At 40.2% G+C, this 26558-nt stretch overlaps 1 protein-coding gene across 1 annotated transcript in view; it reads right to left on the bottom strand.

Annotated features, from left to right (window-relative positions):
• The window catches only part of LOC118735542 (cadherin-86C-like), a 403126-nt gene that overhangs the window by 199097 nt on the left and 177471 nt on the right, over positions 1-26558 (bottom strand). The window contains exon 4 of the mRNA XM_036465349.1: positions 13519-13649. Coding sequence (XP_036321242.1) covers positions 13519-13649 — 131 coding nt within the window. The remainder of the gene's footprint in view (positions 1-13518; positions 13650-26558) is intronic.

Genomic DNA, 26558 nt, shown 5'->3' with positions numbered 1-26558 from the left:
ATTATAACCCTTACTAATAGAACTTTCCTATCTGGATTTCCGGAAAACAAGACCGGAAATATTTTTGCGCAGAACTTCTTTCTTCATAGGCGGCCTGAACCGCGCTTAGGGACTATAACCATTGCTAAGTAGAACTGCTTTTCTATGTTATCAGAAAAGGGAGCGGAAGTATTTTGGTGCAGAACTTCTTTCTACGTATGCGGCCTTTGGCCGCACATATGGATTATAACCCTTACTAAGTAGAACTTTCCTTCGGTGTTGCGAGAAAATAGGGGCGGAAGTGTTTTTGCGCAGAACCTCTTTCTGGGTATGCGGCATTCGGCCTTAACCCTTAAAGTGTGTTTGCGTAGTTCAACTTTGCGTTCAACATTTGCGTTCAACTCAGCACGAAAAAAAGTTGAATGGCTAAAAATATAAAAAATATGAAAAAATATCAAAATATTCGCATAAAAAGGTGTTTGCATTGGTCAACTTTGCATCTAACTTTTGGTTGAATGGCCTTTCAACTAATTGCTTTCAACAAAGTTGGTTGCCAGCCAACATTTAGCCATTCAACATTTTTTCGTGCAACCCTGCGTTGAGTTGAACGCAAACGTTGAACGCAAAGGTGAATAATGCAAACATTGCTTTACTGAGTAAAATTCTCTTTCTGTATTGGCGGAAAAGAGGGCGGAAGTATTTTTGCGCAGAACTTCTATTTGCGTAGGGGGCCTTCGGCCGCGCTTATAGTACATAACTCTTACAAAGTAGAATTCTCCTCTCTGTGTTGCCAGAAAAGGGTGCGGACTTCTTTTTGCGCAGGACTTATATCTGCGTAGGCGTTAGGCATTATAACCCTTAATAAGTAGAACTCTACTTTCTGGGATGCCGGATAAGAGGGGCGGTAGTATTTACAGTGATTCATAGAAGTATTTTGCACGAGAAGACGATTAAGTAAACCTTTGAATTTATTTTATTTTATTTTATTTTTTTGTTAATTATTTTACACGTTGTTACAATTAGAACTTAGTGCTAGATAAATAATGTATAAAAACTTAAAAAAAAACTATTTTTCATGTAATCGTAACAAAAGTTAAAAAAAAAATTCATTGCTCACAAAAGTATTTTGTTTTTGACTAGGTAGTGAATAAATATACGATGTTCTTCTTCTTCTTCTTTTTTTTTGGCGCTGTAACCGCCTAAGCGATTTTGGCCGAGTTCAGCAAAGCACGCCAGTCGTTTCTCCTCTGTGCCAACTGACGCCAATTGGAAACGCCAAGTGAATCCAAGTCCTTTTCCACCTAATCTTTCCATCGCAGTGGGGGCCTCCCTCTTCCTCTGCTACCACCAGCGGGTTCCGAGTTGAATACTTTCAGAGCTGAAGCGTCGGTGTCCATTCGAACGACATGACCAAGCCAGCAGATCCGCTGTATTTTAATTCGCTGCACTATGTCCATGTCGTTATAAAGCTCATACAGCTCATCGTTCCATCGTCTGCGGTACTCGCCGTCGCCAACGCGTAAAGGCCCGTAAATCTTCCGCAAAATCTTTCTCTCAAACACTCCAAGGGCCGTCTCATCGGATGTGTCATTGTCCATGCTTCTGCGCCATATACCAGCGCGGGCATGATAAGTGACTTATAGAGCGTGGTTTTCATACGCCTAGAGAGGACTTTACTTCTGAATTGCCTACTCAGTCCAAAGTATCACTTGTTGGCAAGAGTGATTCTACGTTGGATTTCAATGCTGACATTATTATCGGTGTTAATGCTGGTTCCCAAGTAAACGAAATTCTCTACTTTCTCGAAATTGTAACTCTCAACAGTGACGTGGGTGCCAAGGCGCGAATGCGCTGACTGTTTGTTTGATGACAGGAGATACTTCGTCTTGTCCTCGTTTACCACCAGACCCATCCGCTTTGCTTCCCTATCCAACTTGGAAAAGGCAGAACACACTTCGCGGTTTTTGTTACCGATGATGTCGATGTCATCGGCATAAGCCAGCAATTGTAGCAGATTAAAGAAGTCACATGAAAGGGAGTCACCCTGTCTGAAACCCCGTTTTGTGGCGAACGGCTCGGAGAGTTCTTTCCCAATTCTGACGGAGCTGGTGGTATTGCTCAACGTCATTTTACACAGCCGTATGAGTTTTGAGGGGATGCCAAATTCAGACATATCGGCGTATAGGCAACTCCTTTTAGTGCTGTCAAAAGCGGCTTTAAAGTCGACAAATAGGTGGTAAGTGTCGATCCTTTTCTCGCGGGTCTTTTCCAAGATTTAGCGTATTGTGAATACCTGGTCTATGGTGGATTTGCCAGGTCTAAAGCCGCACTGATAAGGCTAAATTAGTTCGTTGACGGTGGGCTTCAGTCTTTCACACAATACGCCCGAAAAGACCTCGTAACCTATGCTTAGAAGGCTGATCCTACGGTAGTTGGCGCGAATGGCGGGCTCACCTTTCTAGTGGATTGGGAACAGAACACTTAAATTCCAGTCGTCGGGCATGCGCTCGTCTGACCATATTCTTCATAAGAGTTGATGCATGCACCTTATCAACTCCTCGCCGCCGTACTTGAATGGCTCAGCTGGACATCAGTTACTAGGTCGCCATTATTGTTCTTACAGGAGTACGCCCCGGTCTTTAAACCTTCCGTAAGTCGCCTAACTCTCTTGTAAAATTTTCGGGCATTCTTCCTGTCGGTCAGCATTTCAAGCTCTTCGCACTCACGTATTTCGGCCGCTCTCTTCTTATTGCGGCAAATACGTCCCGCTTCCCTCTTCAGATCCCTATAGCGGTCCCACATAGCGCGCGTTGCGCCCGATAGCAGCGTGGCCCTGTAGGCGGCATCTTTTTTCTCTGCAGCTTCCTGACACTCCATATCGTACCAGTTGTTCTTTCGGGCTTTCTGAAATCCGACTACTACTTCGGGGGCGGTTCTTAATGAGCGGGAAATGTGGTTTCACTGCTCGCATATGTGGGTTTGTTGAAGAGTACTCTCTGAGAGCAGGTGTGAGAGTAGAGTACCGAAAGCGCTGGCTGTCTATTGTTATTGCAGCTTTTCGACGTTAAGCTTTCCTTGCATATTTGGGCGCACATCTTTTGCTGCACAGAGGCGGGTGCGTATCTTGGCTGCAACAAGATAGGTGTCCGAGTCGATGTTTTGGCCTCGGAGTGTGCGTATGCCTAAAACACTGGAAACGTGCCTTCCGTCTATCACAAAATGATCGATTTGGTTTCTCGTTTTTCGATCCGGAGGCAGCCACGTAGCTTGATGGATCTTTTTATACTTGAACCTGGTACTGCATACTACCATGTTTCGGGCCCCGGCGAAGTCGATTAGCCTCAATCCTTTGTCGGACGGTTCGTCGTGGAGGCTGAATTTTCCGACGGTGGTTCCAAAGATCCCTTCCTTTCCCACCCTGGCATTGAAGTCGCCAAGCACGATTTTGATATCATGACGGGGCAGCGCTCGTATGTGCGCTCCAAGCGCTCATAGAAGAGATTTTTGGATGCCTCATCCTTCTCTTCCGTCGGGGCATGGGCGCAGATGAGCGAGATGTTGAAGAATCTCGCTTTGATGCGGATTGCGGCTAGACGCTCGTCCACCGGTGTGAACGACAGTACTCGGTGACGGTGTCTCTCTCCCACCACAAATCCAACTCCGAATTTGCGCTCCTTTACGTGGCAACAGTAGTAGACGTCGCAAGGCCCCAGACATTGCTTGCCTTGCCCCGTCCAACGCATTTCTTGGATGGCGGTGATGCCAGCTTTTGTCCTTACGAGGACATCAACCAGCAGGGCAGAGGCACCTTCCCCATTAAGGGTCCCGACATTCTAAGTGCACGCCCTCAAATCGTAGTCCTTTAAAAGTTTGGCGTGTTCGTCATCATAAGGGGGGTCTCATCCGAGGCTTTTCCTTGCTTCTTCACTGGGAGTGGCTTTTACGTGGCGGATCCCAAGCCCAGCGCACAACCCATCGCTGGAATACGATATACGATGTTCTATCTATTTAATATTTTGTATGATAGCCGTTATTTTTGGAAACCTCCTCCAACCGTCTTGGCATAGGTTCTATCAACTTTCGACAAAATTCAGGAGGTATTTTACCCCATTCTCTGAGCAAAACAGCTTTCAAGTCACTTTTTGACGAAATTTTGTGCTCCCCCACTCTATCTTCGAGGTAGGCCCAAAGATTTTCTATGAGGTTGATATCGGGACTTTAGGGAGGTGTTGGCAAATGTTTTTTATTGAAAAGTATCCACATTTTAACAACATGAGCTGTATGTTTGGGATCGTTGTCGTCTAACTCGTTAGTTGACATACCCATTTTTTTCTGCACTGGAATGTAAGTTGTCCTTGAGAACGGACAAATAAAGATGTTTATCCATCGTTCCATCTATAAACACTAGTTTTCCAACTTCCTGAGCCGATATACATCCCCACACCATGGCAGAACCTCTGCCGTGCTTAACAGAGGATTTAATATTAAAGACTCGCAGGTCCTAATTTTTCTCCTGCCATACCATACGACGACCATCCGGTCCAAAAAGGTTGTATTTGCTTTCGTCACTAAAGATAACGGTTTTCCAAAACTCAAAACTTTTTAGTTTTGTAGGTGTTGGCGAATAGAAGACGCTTTTCTTGATTTACCTTTGTAATTAGTGGTTTTTTCCGTGCTGCACGACCGTGGATATTGTTACTTCTGAGTACTCTGCGTACTGTCTCATCGGATACTTGAGTGTGAGGGGTTGTATTTATTTTGTCATTCATTTTTTGGGCTGATAAATGTGGGTTTTGACGATTTTCTTTTAATATTTGGCGTTCTTCTCTCACTGTCAGCAACTTTGGTCGACCAACACGCGTTATATTTTCTAAATTACCGCGTTCTTTACACCGTTTTACTACGTCTTCGATCGTTTGGCGACATCGACTAAACATATTACAAATGTATGTCGTAGGTTTGCCTTCATTATGAAGGTATAAAACAATATTTTTTTCAGCTGTAGTTAATTCTTTACCTTTTGGAATTTTGGATGTGCACAGTACCACAATTGCAAATGAAATGAATTCAGTCGCTAGCAAAATTGATGATAAAACGCACTAGCAGCCACTACTTCAGAAAAACAAACGAAAATGCGGGTCAAAAACAATAAGCAAAATACGTTGGTGAGCACAGAATTCAATTTGCTATGCACGTCTTATGTTGTATGTACACGGTAAAATTCTTGTGCATGCTGTTTAGCCCATTTCCTAAGAAAATGCTCAATAATTCGAGTACGCATTTGAATTAGTAAGTTCGGATATTTAGTGCATAGTGAAATCTGTGCATAGAAAAGTAATTATGCAAAATACTGTGCGAATTTGCGCCAGTTGGTTATCCCGAGCGCAGACAGGTCCTTCTGCACTTGGTTCTTCCATTGCGTCCGTGGGCGCTCTTGCTTTCGTTGTCCGCCCATGGGTGCGGAGTCGAAGGATATTTTCACCGGAGCGTCGTCATCCATGCATACAAGATGTCCAAGCCAGCGCAATCGCTGTATTTTTATGCGTTTAACTATGTCCATGTCGTTAAAAAGCTCATACAGTTCGTCATTCCATCCTCTTTGATACCCGTCGTCCACGAGAACAGGGCCGTAGATCTTGCATAAAATAGTTCTCTCGAAAGCCCCAAAGCTTTCTCATCTTTGTTCGACATCGTCCAAGTTTCTGCGCCATATAAAAGGGCAGGCATGATGAGAGATTTGTAGAGCATGATTTTCGTTCGGCGAGAAAGGGCTCTGCTTTTCAATTGCCTACCGAGCCCAAAGTAGCACCTGTTGACAAGAGTTATACTTCGCTTGATCTCCAGGCTGACGTTGTTGGTGGTGTTTATGCTGGATCCTAGGTAGAAAAAGCTATGTTACCAGGAGGTACTTTGTCTTGCCCCCGTTCACTGCTAGACCAACCTCTTTAGCTTTTTTTTTTAAACTGGAAAATGCTGCGGCTACGTCCCTTTGTTTCAGACCTACGATATCGATATAATCTGCGTACGCCATCAGCATCGTTCTTTTGCTATATATGGTGCCGCTGCGATTCAGATTGGCAGCTCTTATTACGCTTTCCAGCATCAGATTGAAAATTTCGCCCGAGAGGGAATCGCCTTGTCTAAAAACTCGTTTGGTCTCAAACGGCGCGGAGAGGTCCTTCCCAATTTGGACGGAGCTGAAGGTTGTGCTCAACTTCACTCTACATAGCCGTATTAGTTATGCGGGGATCCCGAATTTGGACATGGCGTCGTACAGGCAGCTCTTCTTCGTGCTATCAAAAGCAGTTTTAAAATCGACAAAAAGATGGTGTGTGTCGATTTGCTTATCTAGTGTCTTCTCCAGGATTTGACGTGCTGTGAAAATCTGGTCAATGGTGGACTTACCAGGTCTAAAGCCACACTGATAAGGTCCAATCAGCTGGTTCGTGAACGGTTTCAGTCTTTCACACAGTATCGTCGACAGGACCTTGTATGCTATATTAAGAAGGCTTATTCCGCGATAATTGGCGCAAACGGCAGGAGCGCCTTTCATAAAAAAGTTTGCCCCTTAGGGCCGTTAATTTAACTAGTTTAAAGTATATTTAAATCATTAGTTAAACTTCACTTCAAAAATTCTATAGAATTTTCTTAGTATTCACAATTACACAGTTTACACATAAAATGTTTAAAATTTGCTCCAGAAGTTTTTTGTTTAAATTAACGCATATTAAGAGAGGTTACCAGTTTCCTCTCCAAATGTGTGTAAATTTAGACACCGTGTTAATAAAATTAAACACTGCCTGTTTACTTTTACATACCAAATTTGTCGCGTAGAGCAAAGTTGTACATAAAATGTACTTAATTTTTATTTTTAGTACGGAATGCCCCGGAGCTCGAAAAAGCAAAATTTCGGATAAAATATATTACCCCAAACGAGAATTTTGAAAAAAAATTTAAAGTTTTTTTTTTTATTTTAATCTTCAATCGTAACCATTTTGTAGGCTTGCACGAGATTATTTATAGAATAAGAAATCGTGTAAAACTCTTCGTCAACGTGAAAAATTAAAACAATGGGTACAGGGGCGCAGCCAGGAATATATTTTGGGAGGGGTTTATACTTCTGAAAATTCGCTTCAGATAAAATGATCATTAAAGTACATTTATGCAAGTTTTATGTACAGTATGTAATAAATATGTAAATAAACTTTTTGAAGTTTCATAAATTGCATTTATTTACATAAAATTAGCAAAAAACTCAAACATTTGTAACCGACTTCGAAAAAGGGGTAGGTTATCAATTCGTCGGAATAGTATGCTAACGCATAACTTTGGACCACGTGAAAGATGTTACCTCAATGGTCTTCACGTAATTTGAAATTACTTGTTTAATATAAAGTTCTATAAACACAAGATGCGCTCAACTTGCAAAAGTAATAAAAAAATTAAAAAAAAGAAGAGTTTTAATGTTCATTTTCCACGATATCTGGTTTCTGGTTTTCGAATGAGATGGTGATTTTTTCCGATTGCCTAATTTTTTTAATATTTCGAATACCGAGAAAATTAAATGAACTTGAATTTTTGTTATGTAGGCAATTTTGGTGGAACGAATTCGAAGTGGGCAAATTAAATCTTCGAATCCTTGTTAAGGACATATCAGTTGTAAACTCTTTTAGGCTCTGTAAGTGAGTATGCATTGCATATTTTTAGGTTTCATTCGCAGTTAAACTTTTAAGAGCTCTCAAAAAAAACGAAAAATTCATATAAAATGGCGCACAAGAAATGGAATAGGAATTTTCTTCTATCAAAATTTCTTATACTTATTTCTTCAAGAAAATTTACAGCAAAAGCAAAGTGCTTTATAATAAAAAATATTTCTTGTGATTTTTCTTGAGAGCTGGCTTTAGGATACAGTTTGTATTTCAGGTTATTAGCTTTAGGGGGGGTTTGAACCCCAAAACCCACCCCTTGTGTGCGCTAATGAATGGGTATGTAGATACTATGAATGTATGTATGTATGCCAAATCGAACTTTCTGGTAGTACTTTTTGTCTATTTCCGCGGTGCACGATTGTAGGAAATTTCACTTTCAACTGTGTAACCAGACATTTGTATGCGCATAAAAATATTAATGACTTGAAAAATATAATAAAAATTAAAAAGTTAAATTAAAAAATTAAAACCTTACTTCTCCAAGCGCCCACGCTTGACTTGAATCGTGCTAGCGAAGCATTCAATGGTACTGTGAATATTCTTCGAAATTATAGAGAAAATGCTGACACACATTTTTCTGATATATTTTCAAAAGTTACCGATATCGCCAAGGAATTGGATTTTGACATTGTCCTTCCTCGCAGAGGGAATAGACAAATTTTCGGGCTAATTATCGTGCGTCTAACGCTGAAGATTATTATCGAAAGGCAATATTTATATCGCTATTGGATAATATTTTGCTCGATTTCCGAGAAAGATTGCCGAAAGAGACATTCAAAATTTTTGATTTGAACTTGTTACTTCCATCTAAAATTGGGGAATATAATACGCCTGACGAAAAAATAATGCTATCGAACGCGTTAAATCGCTTGGAAAACGATACGAACTTTTCTTAGAAACAGACCGTATCAATTTGGAAGGAGAGTATAAAGTGTGGTTGGAACGGTGGATAAATAAGGAAAGCGAAAAGCCATTCCCAAAATCAGCAGCAGAATTTCTTGGTAAATGCGGCGAATATGCTTTTCCAATGATTAACAAACTTCTCTCCATTCTGGTCACACTTCCAGCTAGTAACGCTACTTCCGAAAGAAGTTTTTCAACCCTTCGCCGGTTAAAAACATGTTTGCGTAGTACCATGAATGAAGAAAGGCTGAGAGGTCTAGCACTTTTACACGTACACTTGATATTGAAATTGACACTGAAAGGATAATAGAATGATTTGCAAAAGGAAAGCGCAAAATTGAATTTGCAATTTAAATTATTACCATAAAAATTCTGAATAAGTTGTTAAGTTACTTCATTTTACCAACATTGTAAGCAAGAAATAAGTATTTATATGTATATATTGCATTAATAAACCCAAGGTATAACTTTATATCTTGTGGTTTTTTTCAATAGTACATGCAATTGTTTTATTAGACCTTGCACCAAATTCGCAAAATGAAAAGTTATATTGTAACACAAAACACTTTACTTCACACTTCATAACAAATACTCGAACCTATATTTGCATGAAAAATAAATTAGGGTTAGATGCTTGCAATTTAACGTTATTTGAAAAGTTGATCCCAATCGAATTCGGCTAGACAGAGGCAGGATTCCCATAAAAAAACAGGGCGAAATTACTTCACAATATCAATTCTAATTTGAACATAGTTATGTACATATGTGTGCATGTATTCAAGTCTAACTCAATTGATTGAATGTTGATCTGTTGAACTAACATAGTTGAGTTTTGTTTTGTGCAGAATTTGCATGAAGCGAAACATACATTTCTTTGCTGTTATTTATTCTGTATGCTAAACTACAGCGCAGAGTTGCCGTTGAGTATTTTCAGAAAGTCGCAAAAAGGGTGTCATTGACGAAAAAAGGGTCACCAAATTCTTTTTGCTTTCCTTTACTAGGAAAAGGATAAATCCGAGAACCAAAGTTCTGCTGTTGAATTTAAAAAGAAAATAGCGAAACAAGCTTTGCACAAAACAGATTTGCAAACATACACGGAAATCGAGTTGCATTTCCTTTAAAAGTTTTAAGTGATTAATTTTTTCGTACTTACAGTAGGAAATATTTTTAGTAGCATGGCTCTGTTAACATTTCCTAAAAAAATCTCTGAGAAGGGGCAAAAGTCGCACAAAATTTGGAAAGGGTAAAAGAATCAAAATTTTCAAAAAGTCGTGTCAAAGGTTATTGGCGCTTAAAAAGGGTCATTAACAGGTTTATTCTGCACGTTACCGCTGATTTTGTGACCGGAAAATTTTATTACCAAAAAATGTTACCACTTCTTGTCACCGCGATTCCAGGTACGTTGGTAATGCAGTGAAAATAGCAATTCAGCTATGAAGATTTGTGGAAATTCTTGTATTGCATATTTCATGGGGAAATATTTTGTTACCAGCTTATGAGATGGTAACCAAATTTACCGGTTACAAGAGAGCACAGAATCCGAAAAATGTTTAAAATTTTACAGGCACTTTAATTACCGGTTACAAAATTTATGTTACCAGCGCAGAATAGACCTGTAACTCGGACTTAATCCGGATCAACTGCAGTTAATTCCCGAGTTGATCCGGATCAACGCTGCCGTCTGTTTACGCTTTTAAATAAGGTTTCTGCTGCGCAGCGGCAACTGCTTTTTAACGAACTTTCATCTTTATGAAGTAAAGGAAAAGCTGAAGATGAATGTATTTATGCCACACCAAGAAGCTTACAGTGAGCATGTGCCGATATCGCAGCACGCAGCATTTTGAAGTAAAAACAAAATAGTTGTCAAACGAAATACACGATGCAAAGTGTTTCTTTGTTTTGAACGCAGCGCTTCTTGTACATAAATTTCACTTTACACGCAGCGCTCAGCCTTTAACGCACTTGCTAATTTATCAAGTTCGCGAAAACAATATGCCGAATTCTTATGAAGCCCAACAAATAGATATATGTACATCATTGATTTGTTGTTGTTTGTGCATGCCACTAAAAAAAAAAAAAAACAGTTGCCAAACGAAATACACGATACAGAACTGCTTGTACTTAGGGCCTGTGCCAATAGGTAACTTTTTTCTCCGTGGTGAGACGGGGTGGAAAAATTTGCTATGGTGTACAAATAAATTGAATTTTGCTGTGCCAAATGCAAAGTAAAATTTTGACAGTTGAAAAACCAAACAAACGCTCGTGCGAAAGCTATATTTTTGTGTGTTGCTGAAATTCTTAAAATTTATATTTATTTTATAATTTGCAAGTAACGTAAGCTTTTTTTATGCTGTTTCAGCTTTCATTTTCATGTTCACTCCTTATTACCGCCAAGCAATATTATGTGTATACATGGTTATAAGCTGTCAAAATTTTACCTAGCCCCATGAGCTAGGTATAATTTTGACGTTCGTATTCACCACGAGAAGTGTCAAATTTTTACTTTGATCCGTCAAAATTTTCTATTTTCTATCAATTGGCACAGGCCTTTTTATTAAAATTTCATCTTAAAAATACCACTGTGTCCTACTGTGGTAGAAATATGTCATTTTCAAATTTGAATCATAGAAATCGACCCGGTACATCAGCCGTTTTGCTCTCACGTTTTTTTTTTGGATTTAATTTTATATAAAGTATATAAAAGCTCTGATATTTATTGCTTGCCAAGAGCAATATGCGGTCTCCATTGGCAAAATTTTGCCTGATAACATTAGCCGTCATCGATTCGACACTTCGCTGCTTACTAAGTTTGAGTTCCGGTCGCTTAAAGAAGAATTTTGCATGTGAAAGCAACAACAAAGTTAGCTAGCACGGATAGACGATAGCGAGTTTGGTTGTACCTCATTGAGTTCGTTCGTTTCGTCACTCGCTAAATGTTGGCGAATCGATGATAAAAACGATAAAAACTTTTGCCTGTGGAGACAGCAAGGTATGGGTGTAGCGCACAGCCTGTCAGCGTAGACCTCTAGTACGTACGTATGTAAAAGTATTCTGTGAATTCAAATTACCTAAGCTTTAGTTTTGTATGTAATATGGTAATAGAAATAATTGATCCTTGTTTAAAATAATATAAATGTATCCGTGAATTGAACTAAATGAACTAAAGACCTAGTTCGCTAAGGTGAGCGAACTACAACTGAACGGTTCACTCAAAATGATTAAAATGCCCAACCCTAATGTGCAATATAAGCACCACGAAAAATGCATTATAATAATGGTGTATAACTAAGAAACTCGACTAAATTATTTGAATTACCGGAGCTATTATCCAAATTAGCTGAAGCAAAAATGCTAATGTAATTTGAAAATTATTTGCATAGTTTTAAAAGCTTTAAGTTGGATTTTGGGAATTTGTGCAGGTTTAGTTGTTAAAGAAAAAATAAAACAAGTAAGAAAGTCTAAGTTCGGGCGGAGCCGAACATTAAATACCCGGTGCAAGTATTAAATATATGTTTTCCACCTTTCCGAAAGCTACCGCTACATGATAAGCCGGGGTGTATACATTTTAAATAAATTAGCGTCCTTAAATTTCGAAATATTGAAATTTGAAGCATTTCTGAATTTACCGTTATATGAAAAGCGGCCTCAATTTTAGTCCGATTTCAACAATTTTCAACGGTTTGCTTTTATGTGGCAAGCACAATAACCATACCGAGCTTGGTACAAATTGCTAGAACGGTTAGCGAGATACATATATGTGATCACAAGTGGGCGGTGCTACGCCCATTTCCCAAAATTTTGTCATAAGCCTATTTCTTGGTAAAGAATTGTTGCAACCATCAATTTTGAATAAATTAGCTTCAATATTTACTGATTTATCGAAGATTTTGTATTTCTCGAAATTACCGTTATATGGGATTTTAGAAATTTTCGACCAGTTGGTATGCTGTACCAGTACCAACAACTGTGCCAAGTTTGGAAGAAATTGGTGTAGCGGTTACCAAGATATACACATGTAATCATAAGTGGGCGTGGCTACGCCCATTTGCCAAAATTTTGTAATATTCTTATTTTTCGTCTAAAACTCATTGCAAATATCAATTTTGAGTGAATTATCTTCAGTAGTTACTACAATATCGCAGTTTTCGTTTTTCTGAAAATTACCGTTATATGGGAGGTAGGCGTGGTTATTGTCCGATTTTTAAAATTTTCAGCCATTTAGTATGCTGTACTAAGGCCAACAACTGTACCAAGCTTGGAAGAAATTGGTGCAGCGGTTACCAAGATATACACATGTAACCATAAGTGGGCGTGGCTGCGCCCATTTTCCAAAAATTTATAATATTCATGTTTTCCGTCTGAAACTCATTGTAAGTATCAATTTTGAGTGAATTATCTTCAGTAGTTACTAAAATATCGCAGTTTTCGTATTTCTTAAAATTACCGTTATATGGGAGGTAGGCGTGGTTATTATCCGATTTCGCCCATTTTCAATACCATCCGTCCCATGCCCAAAAGAAGTTCACGTACCAAGTTTCGTTAAGATATCTCAATTTTTACTCCAGTTATCGTGTGCACAGGCGGACGGACGGACGGACGGACGGACAGACAGTCACCGCTTAATCGATTTCTCTTTTCATTCTGATCATTTATGTATACATTTGTCTATATCTATCTCGATTCGTTTTGCCTGTTACAAACAACCGTTATGTGAACAAAGTTATAATACCCTTGTGCACAAGTGCGCTCGGGTATAAATATACGTATTTTCACAGCTTATAGACAGTAGAATCATTAATTTCTGGTGCTTTTGAGTGGAGATTTCTTTTTAAGTGGTTGCTTGTATCGTGGGTATTTGTGAATACATAAATGTTTTTAAAGAGGCGATTATAATAGACAGTTACTGTATATACAATTTAAAACTTACCTTGCACCTCCGTATAGAGGACACCATGGACATATGCAGCATAACAATAATATTAGAATCGTTAAGGCAACCAACGCAGCAAGTAGGATAAGAAGCCAAAAAAGCAACTTGTTTTCAGCTTTGTAGAGAGTCTGCAAAGGAGTAAAGTTCTATTTGAATTTATTAACATGAAAGTTTGTGCAAAAAATTAGAAAATAACACCGCGTAATAAAATTAAAAAAAAAGTCGTGGTAATTTCTCTAAATCGCTTTTGGAATAGAAACTTTTGGAAATCAGGCTCCAAAGATAAATTTATGAGGATTTTTACCAGAGATCGCATATAACAGTCATCACCGTATTTGGTAGAAGTCGATGAAGTGGTTACCAAGATACACTTATTTTTGTAGTCATAAGCCCATTTTCCAAAAAGCAAAAAAAAATGTTATTTATTATTTTATATCTACTCGCTTTCTTGTTTGTCCAGATAGTATAGCAAAGGACATAAAATATATATCGCACACCGACTTCAAAAGGGGCACAACTCAAAATTACATGTTTCTCAGAAAATCCGGAAAACTGCTAAGGCATATGATAATCACATGGGCAAGGGAGACTACCTTAGGTTTTTTTTTAACAAATTATAACAAAAATTTGCTCCAGCTTTTGTTGAAAGCTAAATAAAAGCTCTGTGTACATCTTTAGCGCATAATTTCATAAATCCCAAATTTTGTGTTGTGCCTCTTTTGAAGACGGCGATATGTACATGGAATACGCAAAATTAGTCATAATCTACCTCAGTGATTCCCAAAGTGGTCCAGGTGAACCCCCAGGGTCTACGGGAGACTCGACGGGGGCCTACATTGGCGTAATAAAAAAATAGGGGTTCACGAGTTGTAAGTGTGGGTCCACGACAATTTATCTGGTTTCGATAGTAAAGAACAAAACTGGTTGCTTGACTTTATCTATCAATGCACATAGCTGTATTTCAACGATCTAGGCGGCCAAAAACCAATTTAACAAACTTCGAAGGAAACATAAAAAAGAGTCACATTCGATAGAGAACATTCCAAATAACATTTCCCAGTTTTTCTCACTTTTCGAACTTGCATCTTCCAAAATTGGACGGTCAAGATTTTTTCGCACAAATCACTTTATTCGGTTAACAACCACACAAAAAAATATAATTTGAGCAATTCTGCAAAAGTCGAAGTTTTGAAAGCGTTATTGCTATTAACTTTTTTTTGATGAATTCAGTAATTATTTATTGTAATTACGTACGCAAATGAAAAGAAAACAAGTAAGAGCAGCGCTGTCTTCGGCTATGCCGAAGGCTTCATACCTTTCATGAACATCTGCAAATTTTACTTTGACAGATTACTGCTTTTGAATACATCTGCATACATCGATAGAGGAGTTACATACTTATATAAAAAATCGCATCTAAACAATCAGAGGTATGGAAGATATACTTTATATGACACCAATCTAAGTGATTTTCACCGCTATGTGATCGGTATGTAAACCGGTAACACAATTTATTGGGTTTAGTTTCGTACATAAAGGAGATATATGGTAAAAACTGGTATCTGAACAATCAGTGCTATAGGAGATAAAGCTTATACAGCATAGATTTTGACGATTTTCTCAGTAGACTTTGTATTATTATTTATAAAATATCTTACGAAATTTATCGGTTTTAGCTATTCAAATAAAGAAGTTTTACAGTAAAATCCCATATCTGAACAATCAGATGTATGGAAGATATATGTTGTAGTCATCCGATCCTTGTTATTTTCACTGTAAGTATTCTGTTAATAATGAGTGAAAATGGTGCGAAATTTCATGTTCCTAGCTGCATAAATGGAGAAGTTATGATAAAAGACCTCATATCTGAACAATCAGTTGTATGGGGGCTGTAGGTTATAGTGACCCGATCTTTATTATTTTCGAGGTAAGTCTTCTGTTGATAATGAGTGAAAACAGCGCGAAATTTCATGGTCCTAGCTACATAAATGGATGAATTATAACGAAAAATCTGATATCTGAACAATCAGTTGTATGGGAGCTATAGGTTATAGTTGCCCGATCTTTTTAATTTTCACTGTAAGTTTTCTGTAGATAATTATTGAAAACAGTGCGGAATTTCATGTTCCTAGCTATATAAATGGAGGAGTTATAACGCAAAATTTTATATCTGAACAATCCGTTGTATGGGAGCTATAGGTTATAGTGACCCGATCTTTGTAATTTTCACTATAAGTATTCTGTTGATAATGGGTGCAAGTATTGCAAAATTTCATGTTCGTAGCTGCATAAATGGAGAAGTTATAATGAAAAATCTCATATCTGAACAATCAGTTGTATGGGAGCTATATGTTATAGTGGTCCGATTCTTCCGTTTCCGACAAATGATTAATACATTATAAAAATACACCCACCTACCAAATTTCATCCGGATATCTCGAAAACTGAGAGACTAGATTGCATACAAACAGACAGACAGACGGACAGACGGACAGACGGACATGGCTAAATCAACTCAGCTCGACGTTCTGATCATATAAGTATACATTTTCATGGGTCTATCTCTTTTTGTTCTGGTACTTACAAACATCGGACCAAAGTTATAATACCATTTCATGCTCATGAAAGGTATAAATACGACTTTACGAAAATTCTATGATTTATTGCAAAGCGTTATAACTCAGCTTTATATTTTCCAAAGTTGACTGTTGGCTAATAATTACAGTAAGTTGAGCGCGTTAAAAAATTGGTGCTGTCTCCTCGGCTGCTTGATAAAAAAAGGAAGAATAGCAAGTTAAATTTTGCCTAGCTGCTTAAAATAAAATACATTATATATTTGCAAAGTGAGATTGGTATGCATACAATAGTATATAGCTAATTGCAGAAATTTCAATACCTAACAGTAATTTCAATAACAAGCGCAAGCGAGAATAGCAGCACCAATACGCAAAACATACTAATGTACATATGTATCTTATGCAAGAGAGCTTAGCACTCTTGAGTGACTTAAAGATGTTGAGTTTAACATAATTTGATGCTACAGAGATGCATTTTTGTGTGCTTAGTGGATATGAATACAAATTAGGTGATACTGATGTCGTGACATTTATTATCCACAGATTCATAGCATATATCTTGCTGATTTTTTCATGATAATAGTTAATTAGACGACCATTGGATTTACCATGACTGTTTCCATTTTTCAAACAACCATTATTTTGTGTAAAATTTTTAATTTTTATAAACAAATAGAAATAATTAATACTTCTTGATCAGATTTTTTAGTAGTTCACATTGAATATAAATTTTCTTCTATAATACATTATTTAAAAGAAAAAAATGGAAACTTGCACGGAGTCGCTAGTTATTAATTTTTTTCGCTCCTGCTATGGGCGCATTTTTTAAAGTTATATAAGTAAAGTCGGAATTTTTATGCTCTCATCCCTAGGATTGTTCTATACCGAAAAAAATATACCCTTATTTTTTATTTTGAAATCAAACAATATTTGGAGGTCGCTCAAAGGGACTAAAGTTTTCCATTTATTTTATATGGGGAAATAAAACTTTTCGTAGAAATGGTATAGAATACTTAAAAATCGATATTTTAATCCCAGAAGACTCTGTTTATCTGCAGGAGATTCCCAATAATAATACCCAATATTGTATTTAACCATTTTTTCATCGACTCTATAATTTATAGGTCCGCCAAAACCCAAAAATAAATAATTGGGTATTCTTATTGAAAGTAACCTGAAGAGAACCAGAGTTTTCCGATCAAAAATTGTTCAAGAATTCCAAAAGTTGTTTTTCCCCATACAAAAATACATGGGAAATTTTGAGCGCTTTGAGCGACCTCTCAATATTTTTTGATTTCCAAATAAAAAAATAAGGGTCTACTTTTTTCGATATAGAACAATCCTAGGGGGTGAGGGCATTAAAATTCCGACTTTACTGTTTTTGGACCACCCTAATGTGCATACACTTAGGCCTCTTTTTATGCGGTACATGCGTTCCTCAGAATGCCGCATAACAAAAACCTGCATATAAAAGTTCTTTACTTTCATACAAAAACAGGGGATGCGTTCCAGCATTTTCAAAAACCGCATAAATTCCGATACTCCATGTAAAAAATTAAAAAAAAAAACGCATACAAAAATCCAGTGAGAAATTATTGAGCAAAAAAAACTATTTATTTCTTCACTCCAACACTTATTATTCCATGTAAAACCGAACATTAATGAAATAAACAAAATTTTATCTGTATTTTAACCAAAAAAAAAAATTCCACAATAAATACATGAATTATGTAAGAATACATAAAAAAATTTAGAAAAAAAGGTTTTTTCTTAACAGCGGTCGCCCCTCGCAATGGCAAACCTCTGAGTGTATTTCTGCCATGAAAAACAGCTTCTCGTAAAAATACAATCGCCGTTCGGAGTCGGCGTAAAACTGTAGGTCCCTCCCCTTTGTGTGACAACATCAAGGCGCGCACCACAAATTGGAGGAGAAGCTCGGCGAAACACTAACATATGTGTAAGCGCCAATCTATTATTATTATTATTATGTAAGAATACGAAGACAAATTATTTATTAGAAGCATTGTCTTTTACACACTGAAAAAAGTAATAAAAACTCTCAAAAAAGCAAAATCGCTACTGCGAAATAATGGTTTGAAAAACCGCATAAATTCAAATCCGTATAAAAAGAGACCTAAGTGTACATAGCATGCATATTTATATATGTACCGATGTATGTATTTATGTATGTACATATGCATGTATTTTGTCTTTACAGAGAAAAATAACAAAAAAAAACTAAGCACTTTTTTAACACCGCCAAAATAGTTTGCTACTTGTAGCAGTTATGCTGTATACCTGAACGAAATATATTCCTTGGTGAAAATATGTATTTATATCATTCTGCAAAACCGCGTAATTGACATTGGCTGCCAAAAGTTGGATTTGCTCACACAAATTCTTGGCTTAATCCATATCCATTCGTCCTGAAATATACTAGCCAGAAAATGCGATTGCTTTTTTTCAAAAAAGAAAACAATTTTTAAATATGAATGTTTTTACTCTCTGGAAAATAACTTATGCAACCTCACATACGCGGTTTTGCATTATCTTGATACGCGGTTTTGCATTTTGTTGATACGCGGTTCAAAAATCTTCAAAATGCAATTCTATGAGATTACTAATAGCTGTTATAGCTGATAAAAGATTCCACACACGCCCCCTTTTACAAACTTATTTATATACATATATCTTTCTAGAAGCACCTACCTTAGGTATCTGTGCATTTCAAATTTCGACTTCATGTGGCAATAATTCCGAAGTTAGAGCTGATTAAAAGTTTTCACTATGCGAGGTGCTACCCATCGGTTTTGTACTTTAAACGACGATATATATATATATATACTATAGTATAGTAGTACAAGTTAGGAAAAATGCCGAAAAAAATATAAAATTGACTGATTGATGGATAAAAATAGAGAGGGAGTTATGGCTATGACAATAGAATGTACAAAAATTATACCTCGAGTTGAAAGCAAAAAGGATCTGAAACCAAAAAAACTATAAATACATTGTTAATCATAAAAAAATTTATGATTCGAAAAATAATTTTGAAATATTTAAAAATTTTGTTTTTTTTTGTTTTTAAAGTTAATATTTTATTTACTTGCAGTAACGAACAAAAGTATTGGCACAGTGAATTTTTCGCAATATAGGCAAAGTTTCTAATTTATTTCCGATACACCAAAACACATAAAAATCAAATGTGTAAACTTTGTGAAAAACTCAGGAAAATTCAATAAATTTGCATACTAGTTTGGAACTTTCTATACAGATTTCTTAGAAAATTTCCAAGTATGCAGTTTAATAATCCATTCAATTTTAGTTTATCAAAGTGCAAAAATTATCGGGAATAAATTAAAAACTTTGCATATATGCTTTCTTATACCTTTTTAATTTGATACCCATATTGCAATATTTAATTTATCTTACCAATTTGATTTAATTAAATTTTGAAACCGGTGGCAACCCCCCTCAAACATAGTTTCGCCTGTAAGCCTTCATAACCTCTTTCTTTTGACTCCCATATTGTAATATCTAATTTATCTCATTAATTTACTTATACTGAAATTTTTAAACAGGTGGCAACTCTCTATTTTTTTCAGGTTTTAAGCATCCGGATATTATAGAAAACAAACCAAAAATAAATAAAAATATTCAAATCGGTCAAGCCGTTTTCGAGTCTTAGCGAGACTAACGGAAAGCAATTCACTTTTATATATAAGATATCTTCTTTTAAAAATGCGCAGGCTCGAAATTGACTTTAGTGCTATGGTCTGGAGGAATTTTTTTTTCTTAGAATTTTTATGAAGAATCCGAATATGCTTGGAACGGTGTCGAAAAAATCCAAATTGACCCGCCCTGATATATATATTGTATGTGTATATATAGATATGTGATACGTACAGCTTTGGCGTTGCGTACGCACGTTAAAAGTATGCTTTCTACAATGAAACTTGGAACTTCGGAACAGTGTTGCCGCGAAGCATTTTTAGTGGTGGTCAAATTCCTTTAAAAAAAGTTCTAAAAAAGTGCTAAAAAAAGTCGTTGTGGCTAAAAATGGTAGCTAAAATTGTTTACTTACATAATCATATATAAGGTTGGCGAAAATCCTCCTTGATATACCCTCCAAGCGGGTGCCGACTGGGCAATGGGCATCGCTGCTTGCACCGCTGCGGCGGGATCGGGCTTGCTCTTCTACCGAAGTGGTGCAAGCAGGCGGGGCCTAGCTGAGGCCGAGGTATAACCTCTCCTGCCGCGTCCGGTGGCGGGCCGGATGGGCTCGCACTGGGGGAGCTGGGGGTGGGCATACTGAGGCCATTTCTAGGGGGTACCTGGCGGTAGGTATAAAACGCCCCCCTAATCCAGGGTGTCATGCGTCACCGTGCCCAATGGACGGTTTGCAGTCAGGGGGTTTTCCGACTGTATTCTAACGGCGCCTCCCGGATACCTGTCCGCCTCCGGGAGTAACGGTGGACTTGCTGCGGCATGGGGCTCTGCCGTGGTCGACCGTTTTTTTCCCCCTTTCCCTTTTTCCGGCCGCCGAAAGGCTTCTGCTTAGTTGGCGGCCAAAGAACCAGTAATGATGAATAAAACAAAAGAAGCCTCGGAACCCTGCACGGGTAGTGCCGCCGCTGGACACGGCGAAGTTAAGTCCAACAAATCCACCATCTCGGGAACCGCATCGACGGCGCCGAAGACAGGGCCTACACGGCACAAACAGATTCGGCCCTCCGCAGAATCTGGAGAGAATGCTAAGCCCCCAGAGGGAAAGCATACTTCCAGCGATACCGGCAAAAATATACTCCTCGAGGGAAAGTCGAGGCTGGTGGGGAAGCTGCGGACGGCCCCTCTCTCCACGCCCATCCCGGGCACATCCAACTCACAGGGGGTAGTAACCGAGCCCAAGTCTTCCACGGACAAGCCGGGAACTACTCCTGCGAGTAGAACAACAACCGGGGCAAACGACCTGGATCGGCGCCCCAGCTGCTCCAAAGCAGCGAAAATAATTCCGCCCTCCGTCAGGGCTCAGCGCGACCGAAGGGCAGCCCCTAAGGTTATTAAAAGACTGGGCGTCATTCCACACGACCAGTTGACGGAGGAGCAAAAGGCCTTCCTCAAGTGGGCAATGGAAGTCTTCGCCGCCAGCGATAAGCGATCCTCCGGGAAGGGCGGTAAGGACATACCATCCACTAAGGGGAAAGAGACAACGATCTCTGGACGACACCGCGAGTGGATCCAAAAGGCATAGGACTTTCTCTCCCTCTGTCCGTCCGTCCATGGCCGTGTCCACCACGAAGCCATTCAGCGAGGCCGCCAAAGAGCACCTCACGCTGGCGGTGTTGGACAAGGGCCATCCGGACGGCCACATCAGCACGGACAATTGGAAGTCCGTACTGATGGGTCTATGCAGGGTGTATAAGGGGATACTCCAGAAGTATCCCGGCCCTGTACCAGTCGTCCGTGATGCTGGGTGGCATCAGGGGCGGGTAAGGCTGGTGGCGTGTGCAGATGAACGCGCGGTCCGGCTTTACAAGGAAGCGATCTCCACGGTTGGACGGCTGTGGCCCGGGGCAGACTTAGTTGCTGTTCACAGGGATGAAATCCCTAACAGGCCGCGAGCCTGGGCCTGGGTCCCAGCTGAACCATCAAAGCCGGAGGAGATTCTTGACTTTATCCAACTGGGCAACGAAGGACTGCCCACAAGTGATTGGAGGATAGTCCGAGTTGGCGAGACCAAGGGGAAGCAGCGTTTTGTTGGCTTTGTCATCAACGATGCTTCTGTCCCAGTTCTCGAGGGTTGTGGTGGGGTAATAAGCTACGGCTTTTACTCCATCACGGTGAAAATCCACCGGAAAACGGACCAACAAGGGGAGGAGGCGGGCAACGCCTCGAGCGGACCCACTCCTCCCGATAACTCTACCGACGAAGGGGCCAACAACACAGGCAACGCCTCGAGCGGACCTGGCGCCTCCGAGTCGGCATCGGTGGCAGACAGCGCGGGGTCCACAGGAAACACCACGAGTGGACCTGGGGGCCTACCAACGGGTGTACCTGAAACCGCGTCAGATACTGAGAGCGACACGAGCTCAGTATCTGCCTACGTAGGATCGGTATACAGCCGGTGGGCAATGCTGAACGAGGACCAGCTTCTGGACTCCGAACCGGAGGAGGAGGTTAATGACATCACAGTCATTGCCGCCGCCGAACGGGAGGAGCTAGAAGCGATTGACATCACCGACTCTGAGGATGGTGCAGATCCTACAAATTAATCTGCACCATTCCAAGGCAGCCTCGGTTGCCCTTCTTCTTCGCCTCAGCAATAAAGCTGAGAACTTGATTCTAGTCCAAGAGCCTTGGATCGTTAGAAACAAGGTTTGCGGAATGAACTCCGATGCCTACCAGGTTGTAACAGCTCCAGTAGCAGGTAGGATCAGAGCTTGCATTCTGATTAAAAAAGTATATTCTTATTTTTTACTCTCCCAATACAGCGACGAGGACACTGTCTGCATCAGCGTCCAGCTGTAGGAGAGCGTGATCTGGCTGGCAACATCCTACATGGCCCACGACAGCCATGTTTTTCCATCCTACAGACTGGAAGAAGCTGTGAAGGAAGCAAATCGCAGAAAACTCCCGGTCATAATAGGGGCAGACTCTAACTCGCATAACACAATCTGGGGCTCAAGCGACACCAACTCTTGAGGCGAGTGTTTACTTGACTTTGTTCTTTTATATAATCTCACTGTATGTAATCGCGGGCGCGACCTCACTTTTGTGACCTCTGTTAGAAGCGAAGTGCTGGACATCACCCTTGTTTCGAGCGGTTTGTCTGATCAGATAAGGGACTGGCAGGTGTCCAAAGAACACTCTTTCTCTGACCATCTCTACATTAGCTTTAAGCTCAATTTTGATCCTGCTCCTTTAACAGCATATAGGAACAAGTAGCGAACCGACTGGGCAAAGTATAAAAATACGCTGTCGGTCTCTCTACACAGATACGCTTCTCACGATAAGTCCTGCTTATCGTTAAGATCTGATGAAGCGAGTCTCTCGAATACGAAGGTTGTTTCTCTCGGTGAGCTGGACTCATCGTCAAAAATTGATGAAGCAGTGAACTTTGTGACAAATGCCTGTAATGCTGCTTTCAAAGCCTCCTGCCCAAGCACCCTCCCGAAGGGCAAAAAGAAACCCCAGTTGTAGAATCCTGAGATTTCAGCACTGAGGAAGAACAGCAGGAGGCTTTTCAATCAAGCTAAACGAACAGGTCTTTGGCAAGCATACAAAGACGCACTCAAAGTTTTCAAGAAGGCCATAAAGAGGGCGAAACGCGAATCTTGGCAAAACTTCTGCGACAACATAGAAGAGAACTCTGAAGCCAACAGACTGAGGAAAGTTCTCTCAAAATCCTCTTCAAGTATGAACTCTATCCAGAAGCCTAACGGTGACTGGACGACATCATGTAGCGAAATGCTGGAGGTCTTTATGAGCACTCACTTCTCGGGCTGCTCAGATGACACCCCCGATTTTTCGCCCGGTCCTAGGACCTACTTGTCTCTGGGTGATACCGTTGGGGACATCGTAAGTGAGGAGAGGGTGGAATGGGATTTAATGTCCTTTCAGCCCTACAAATCCCCTGGCCTTGACGGAATCTTTCCCGCTCAACTACAGGAAGCTAAGGACATACTGTGTCCCATGCTTTCTCAGATTTTTACAGCCTGCCTAACACTGACTCACATACCACACGAGTGGACAAAGGCAAAGGTTGTATTCATACCAAAAGGAGGCAAGGCAGCTCATGTGAAACCGAAGGATTTCAGGCCTATAAGCCTCACCTCGTTCTTTCTCAAAACTCTAGAGAGGCTCATCGACGAATATATTCGACGGAATATTAAAGCTGACAACCTCTCCTCGAATCAGCATGCATATTCCAAGGGGAAATCCGTGGAGACCGCACTCCATGAAATCGTAGCGACGATTGAAAAAGGATTGGCCTTAAAGGAATACACGCTCGGAGTTTTTCTCGATATCGAGGGTGCTTTCAACAACGTCTACCCGAAGTCTGTTGTTAACTCCCTTCTTATGGCGGGGGTGCAGCGAGGTCTGGTGGATTTTGTTGAGCTCCTTCTCGGAAAGAGAACTATTCTATCAGAACTAGGGGATGGTTCCATTACAAAGTATGTGACCAGGGGCACCCCCCAAGGGGGCGTTCTCTCCCCTCTACTCTGGAATCTAACAGTGAACACCATACTTCTAAGCCTAAAGAGCACCGGTTGTCAAGTCATAGCGTACGCCGATGACATAGCAATCGTTGCAACGGGCAAACATCTTCAGGTCCTGAGTGAGTTGTTGCAAAACGCACTCGGTCTGGTAAACATCTGGTCCAAAGAATGTGGACTTAGTGTCAATCCTGCCAAGACAGAAATGGTACTTTTCACAAGGAAGTATAAAACTCCCTTATTTAAACCTCCCGCCCTAAACGGGGTGGGACTCACTCTCTCAACCGAGGTGAAATACCTTGGTGTTATTCTGGACAGGAAGCTGAACTGGAAGCGAAACACTGAAGACCGCTTCAGGAAGGCCAATACTGCCCTGTATGCCCTGCAAAACGGCTATAGGCAAAAAATTGGGAATAAAACCACATATAGTACACTGGATGTACACAGCTATGATAAGACCCATCCTTTTCTACGGGGTCACCGTATGGTGGCCTGCTCTAAACAACACCGTATCCAGAGCCAAGGTGGAACGTGTGCAGAGGACGGCTGCCATGCTTGTCACGGGAGCCCTGCCCACTACACCCACCAAATCCCTGGAAATAATCTTAAATCTTCCACCTGTGGATCTCTACGGCAAATTTCAGGCCGGCTGTAGTGCGGCCAGGCTTAATACAATCCAGCCGTGGAGAGACCTGAGATTCGGGCACGCAAAAGTACTTGAAACTCTACCGGATAATCTACGACAGATAGATTATACCACTCCTCTACTCTGTTTAGATAACAAATTCTCCACAAGAATCCCAGAGAGGAACGAGTGAGAAAGGGCCACAGACCTGAACCCAGGGTCTACGGCCATTTATACAGATGGTTCCAAGCTAAACAAAAGAGTGGGTAGCGGGATCTACTCTGACGAACTCGCGCTAAATCTCAGTTTTCGCTTACCGGACCATTGCAGCGTTTTTCAAGCGGAATTAAACGCCATAATGGAGGCGGCTCGGTGGCTTATAACCTCCGCCCCTCCAGGGCGGCCTATCTCTATCTATTCTGACAGCCAGGCTGCTATCAAATCTCTCAATTCTAACAAAGCAACGTCCAAAGTAGCCACCGAATGCAGAAATACTCTCAACCTGCTGGCATCAAAATGCTCCTTGACTGTTGTATGGGTCCCTAGACACAGGGACATCCCTGGCAACTGCCTAGCCGACGAGCTGGCAAGGAGGGGGGCGGAACTTTCTGTAGTCAATTCTGCTCCGAATGCGGGCATACCTCTAACCTCCTGCAAACACAGACTAAAGGCGAAACTCGTTGAGGAGGTAAATATAAGATGGGCTGTGGAAACCACCTGCCATATTACCAGGCAAATATGGCCAAAGATTGATGTAAAGCGATCCATAGCTCTCACCCGGCTGGACCGCTCCTCTCTCAGATTAGTAGTCGGGGTAATCACCGGACACTGCCTGATGGGCACACACGGAAAAAGGTTGGGATACCTCACCAACGATTTCTGTCGCAGTTGCAGAGACGAGGAGGAGGTGGAGACCATCGAACACTATCTCTGCCACTGTCCCGCCCTGTCTAACATGCGCAACCAATTCTTCAACAAGTACTTTGTAGATTGTTTAGCCGATTTGAACTCGGCGAACATTCTCGACTTTTTGTGCTATATAAAACGCACTCGGTGGTTCAATTACTAAGGGAGGGAAAGAAACAAATGGCTTCGGCCAGTGGTATCACAACGGGCTTTTCCAGCCCACGTGTGCTCCGCGTTCTGCGCGGGGCAGCCACTCTAACCTAACCTAACCTAACCTAATCATATATAAGTATACACTCAAACATTTTCAATAAGTAATGGTATAGAAGGGGAAATATACGACACCAGCTTGGTGGCTCGATCAAGTGATTGTACCATCAAGCTCGAAGAATATAACTTACCAGCATGCTGGTACAATATTTATTTCTTTACAAATGGGGTCGAGGAAAGATCGAAATGATTTGAGCTGAAATTTCATATTTTTTCTACCATTTTGTTAAACATTGTTCTTTTTTTTTTTAATTCACAACTGCAATATCATGAACTTAATATTCCACAAACACGGCTTTGAAATTTCCGCCAAAATACTTTTTACTTAGAAAATTTAGCTAATCTTACCACTCATGACACCAGCAGCTGGTACAATCACACCACAAGAACACACACGGTCAATCGACTTGATGGGCCATTTAACTAATGAAGCACATTAGGGGC

This window comes from Rhagoletis pomonella, unplaced genomic scaffold (genome assembly GCF_013731165.1).
Source record: "Rhagoletis pomonella isolate Grant_MI unplaced genomic scaffold, Rhpom_1.0 Rhpom_scaffold_00001, whole genome shotgun sequence".
Taxonomy (NCBI): domain Eukaryota; kingdom Metazoa; phylum Arthropoda; class Insecta; order Diptera; family Tephritidae; genus Rhagoletis; species Rhagoletis pomonella.
The sequence above is the reverse complement of the archived record's forward strand: the minus strand, read 5'-3'. Positions and strand labels throughout refer to the sequence as shown.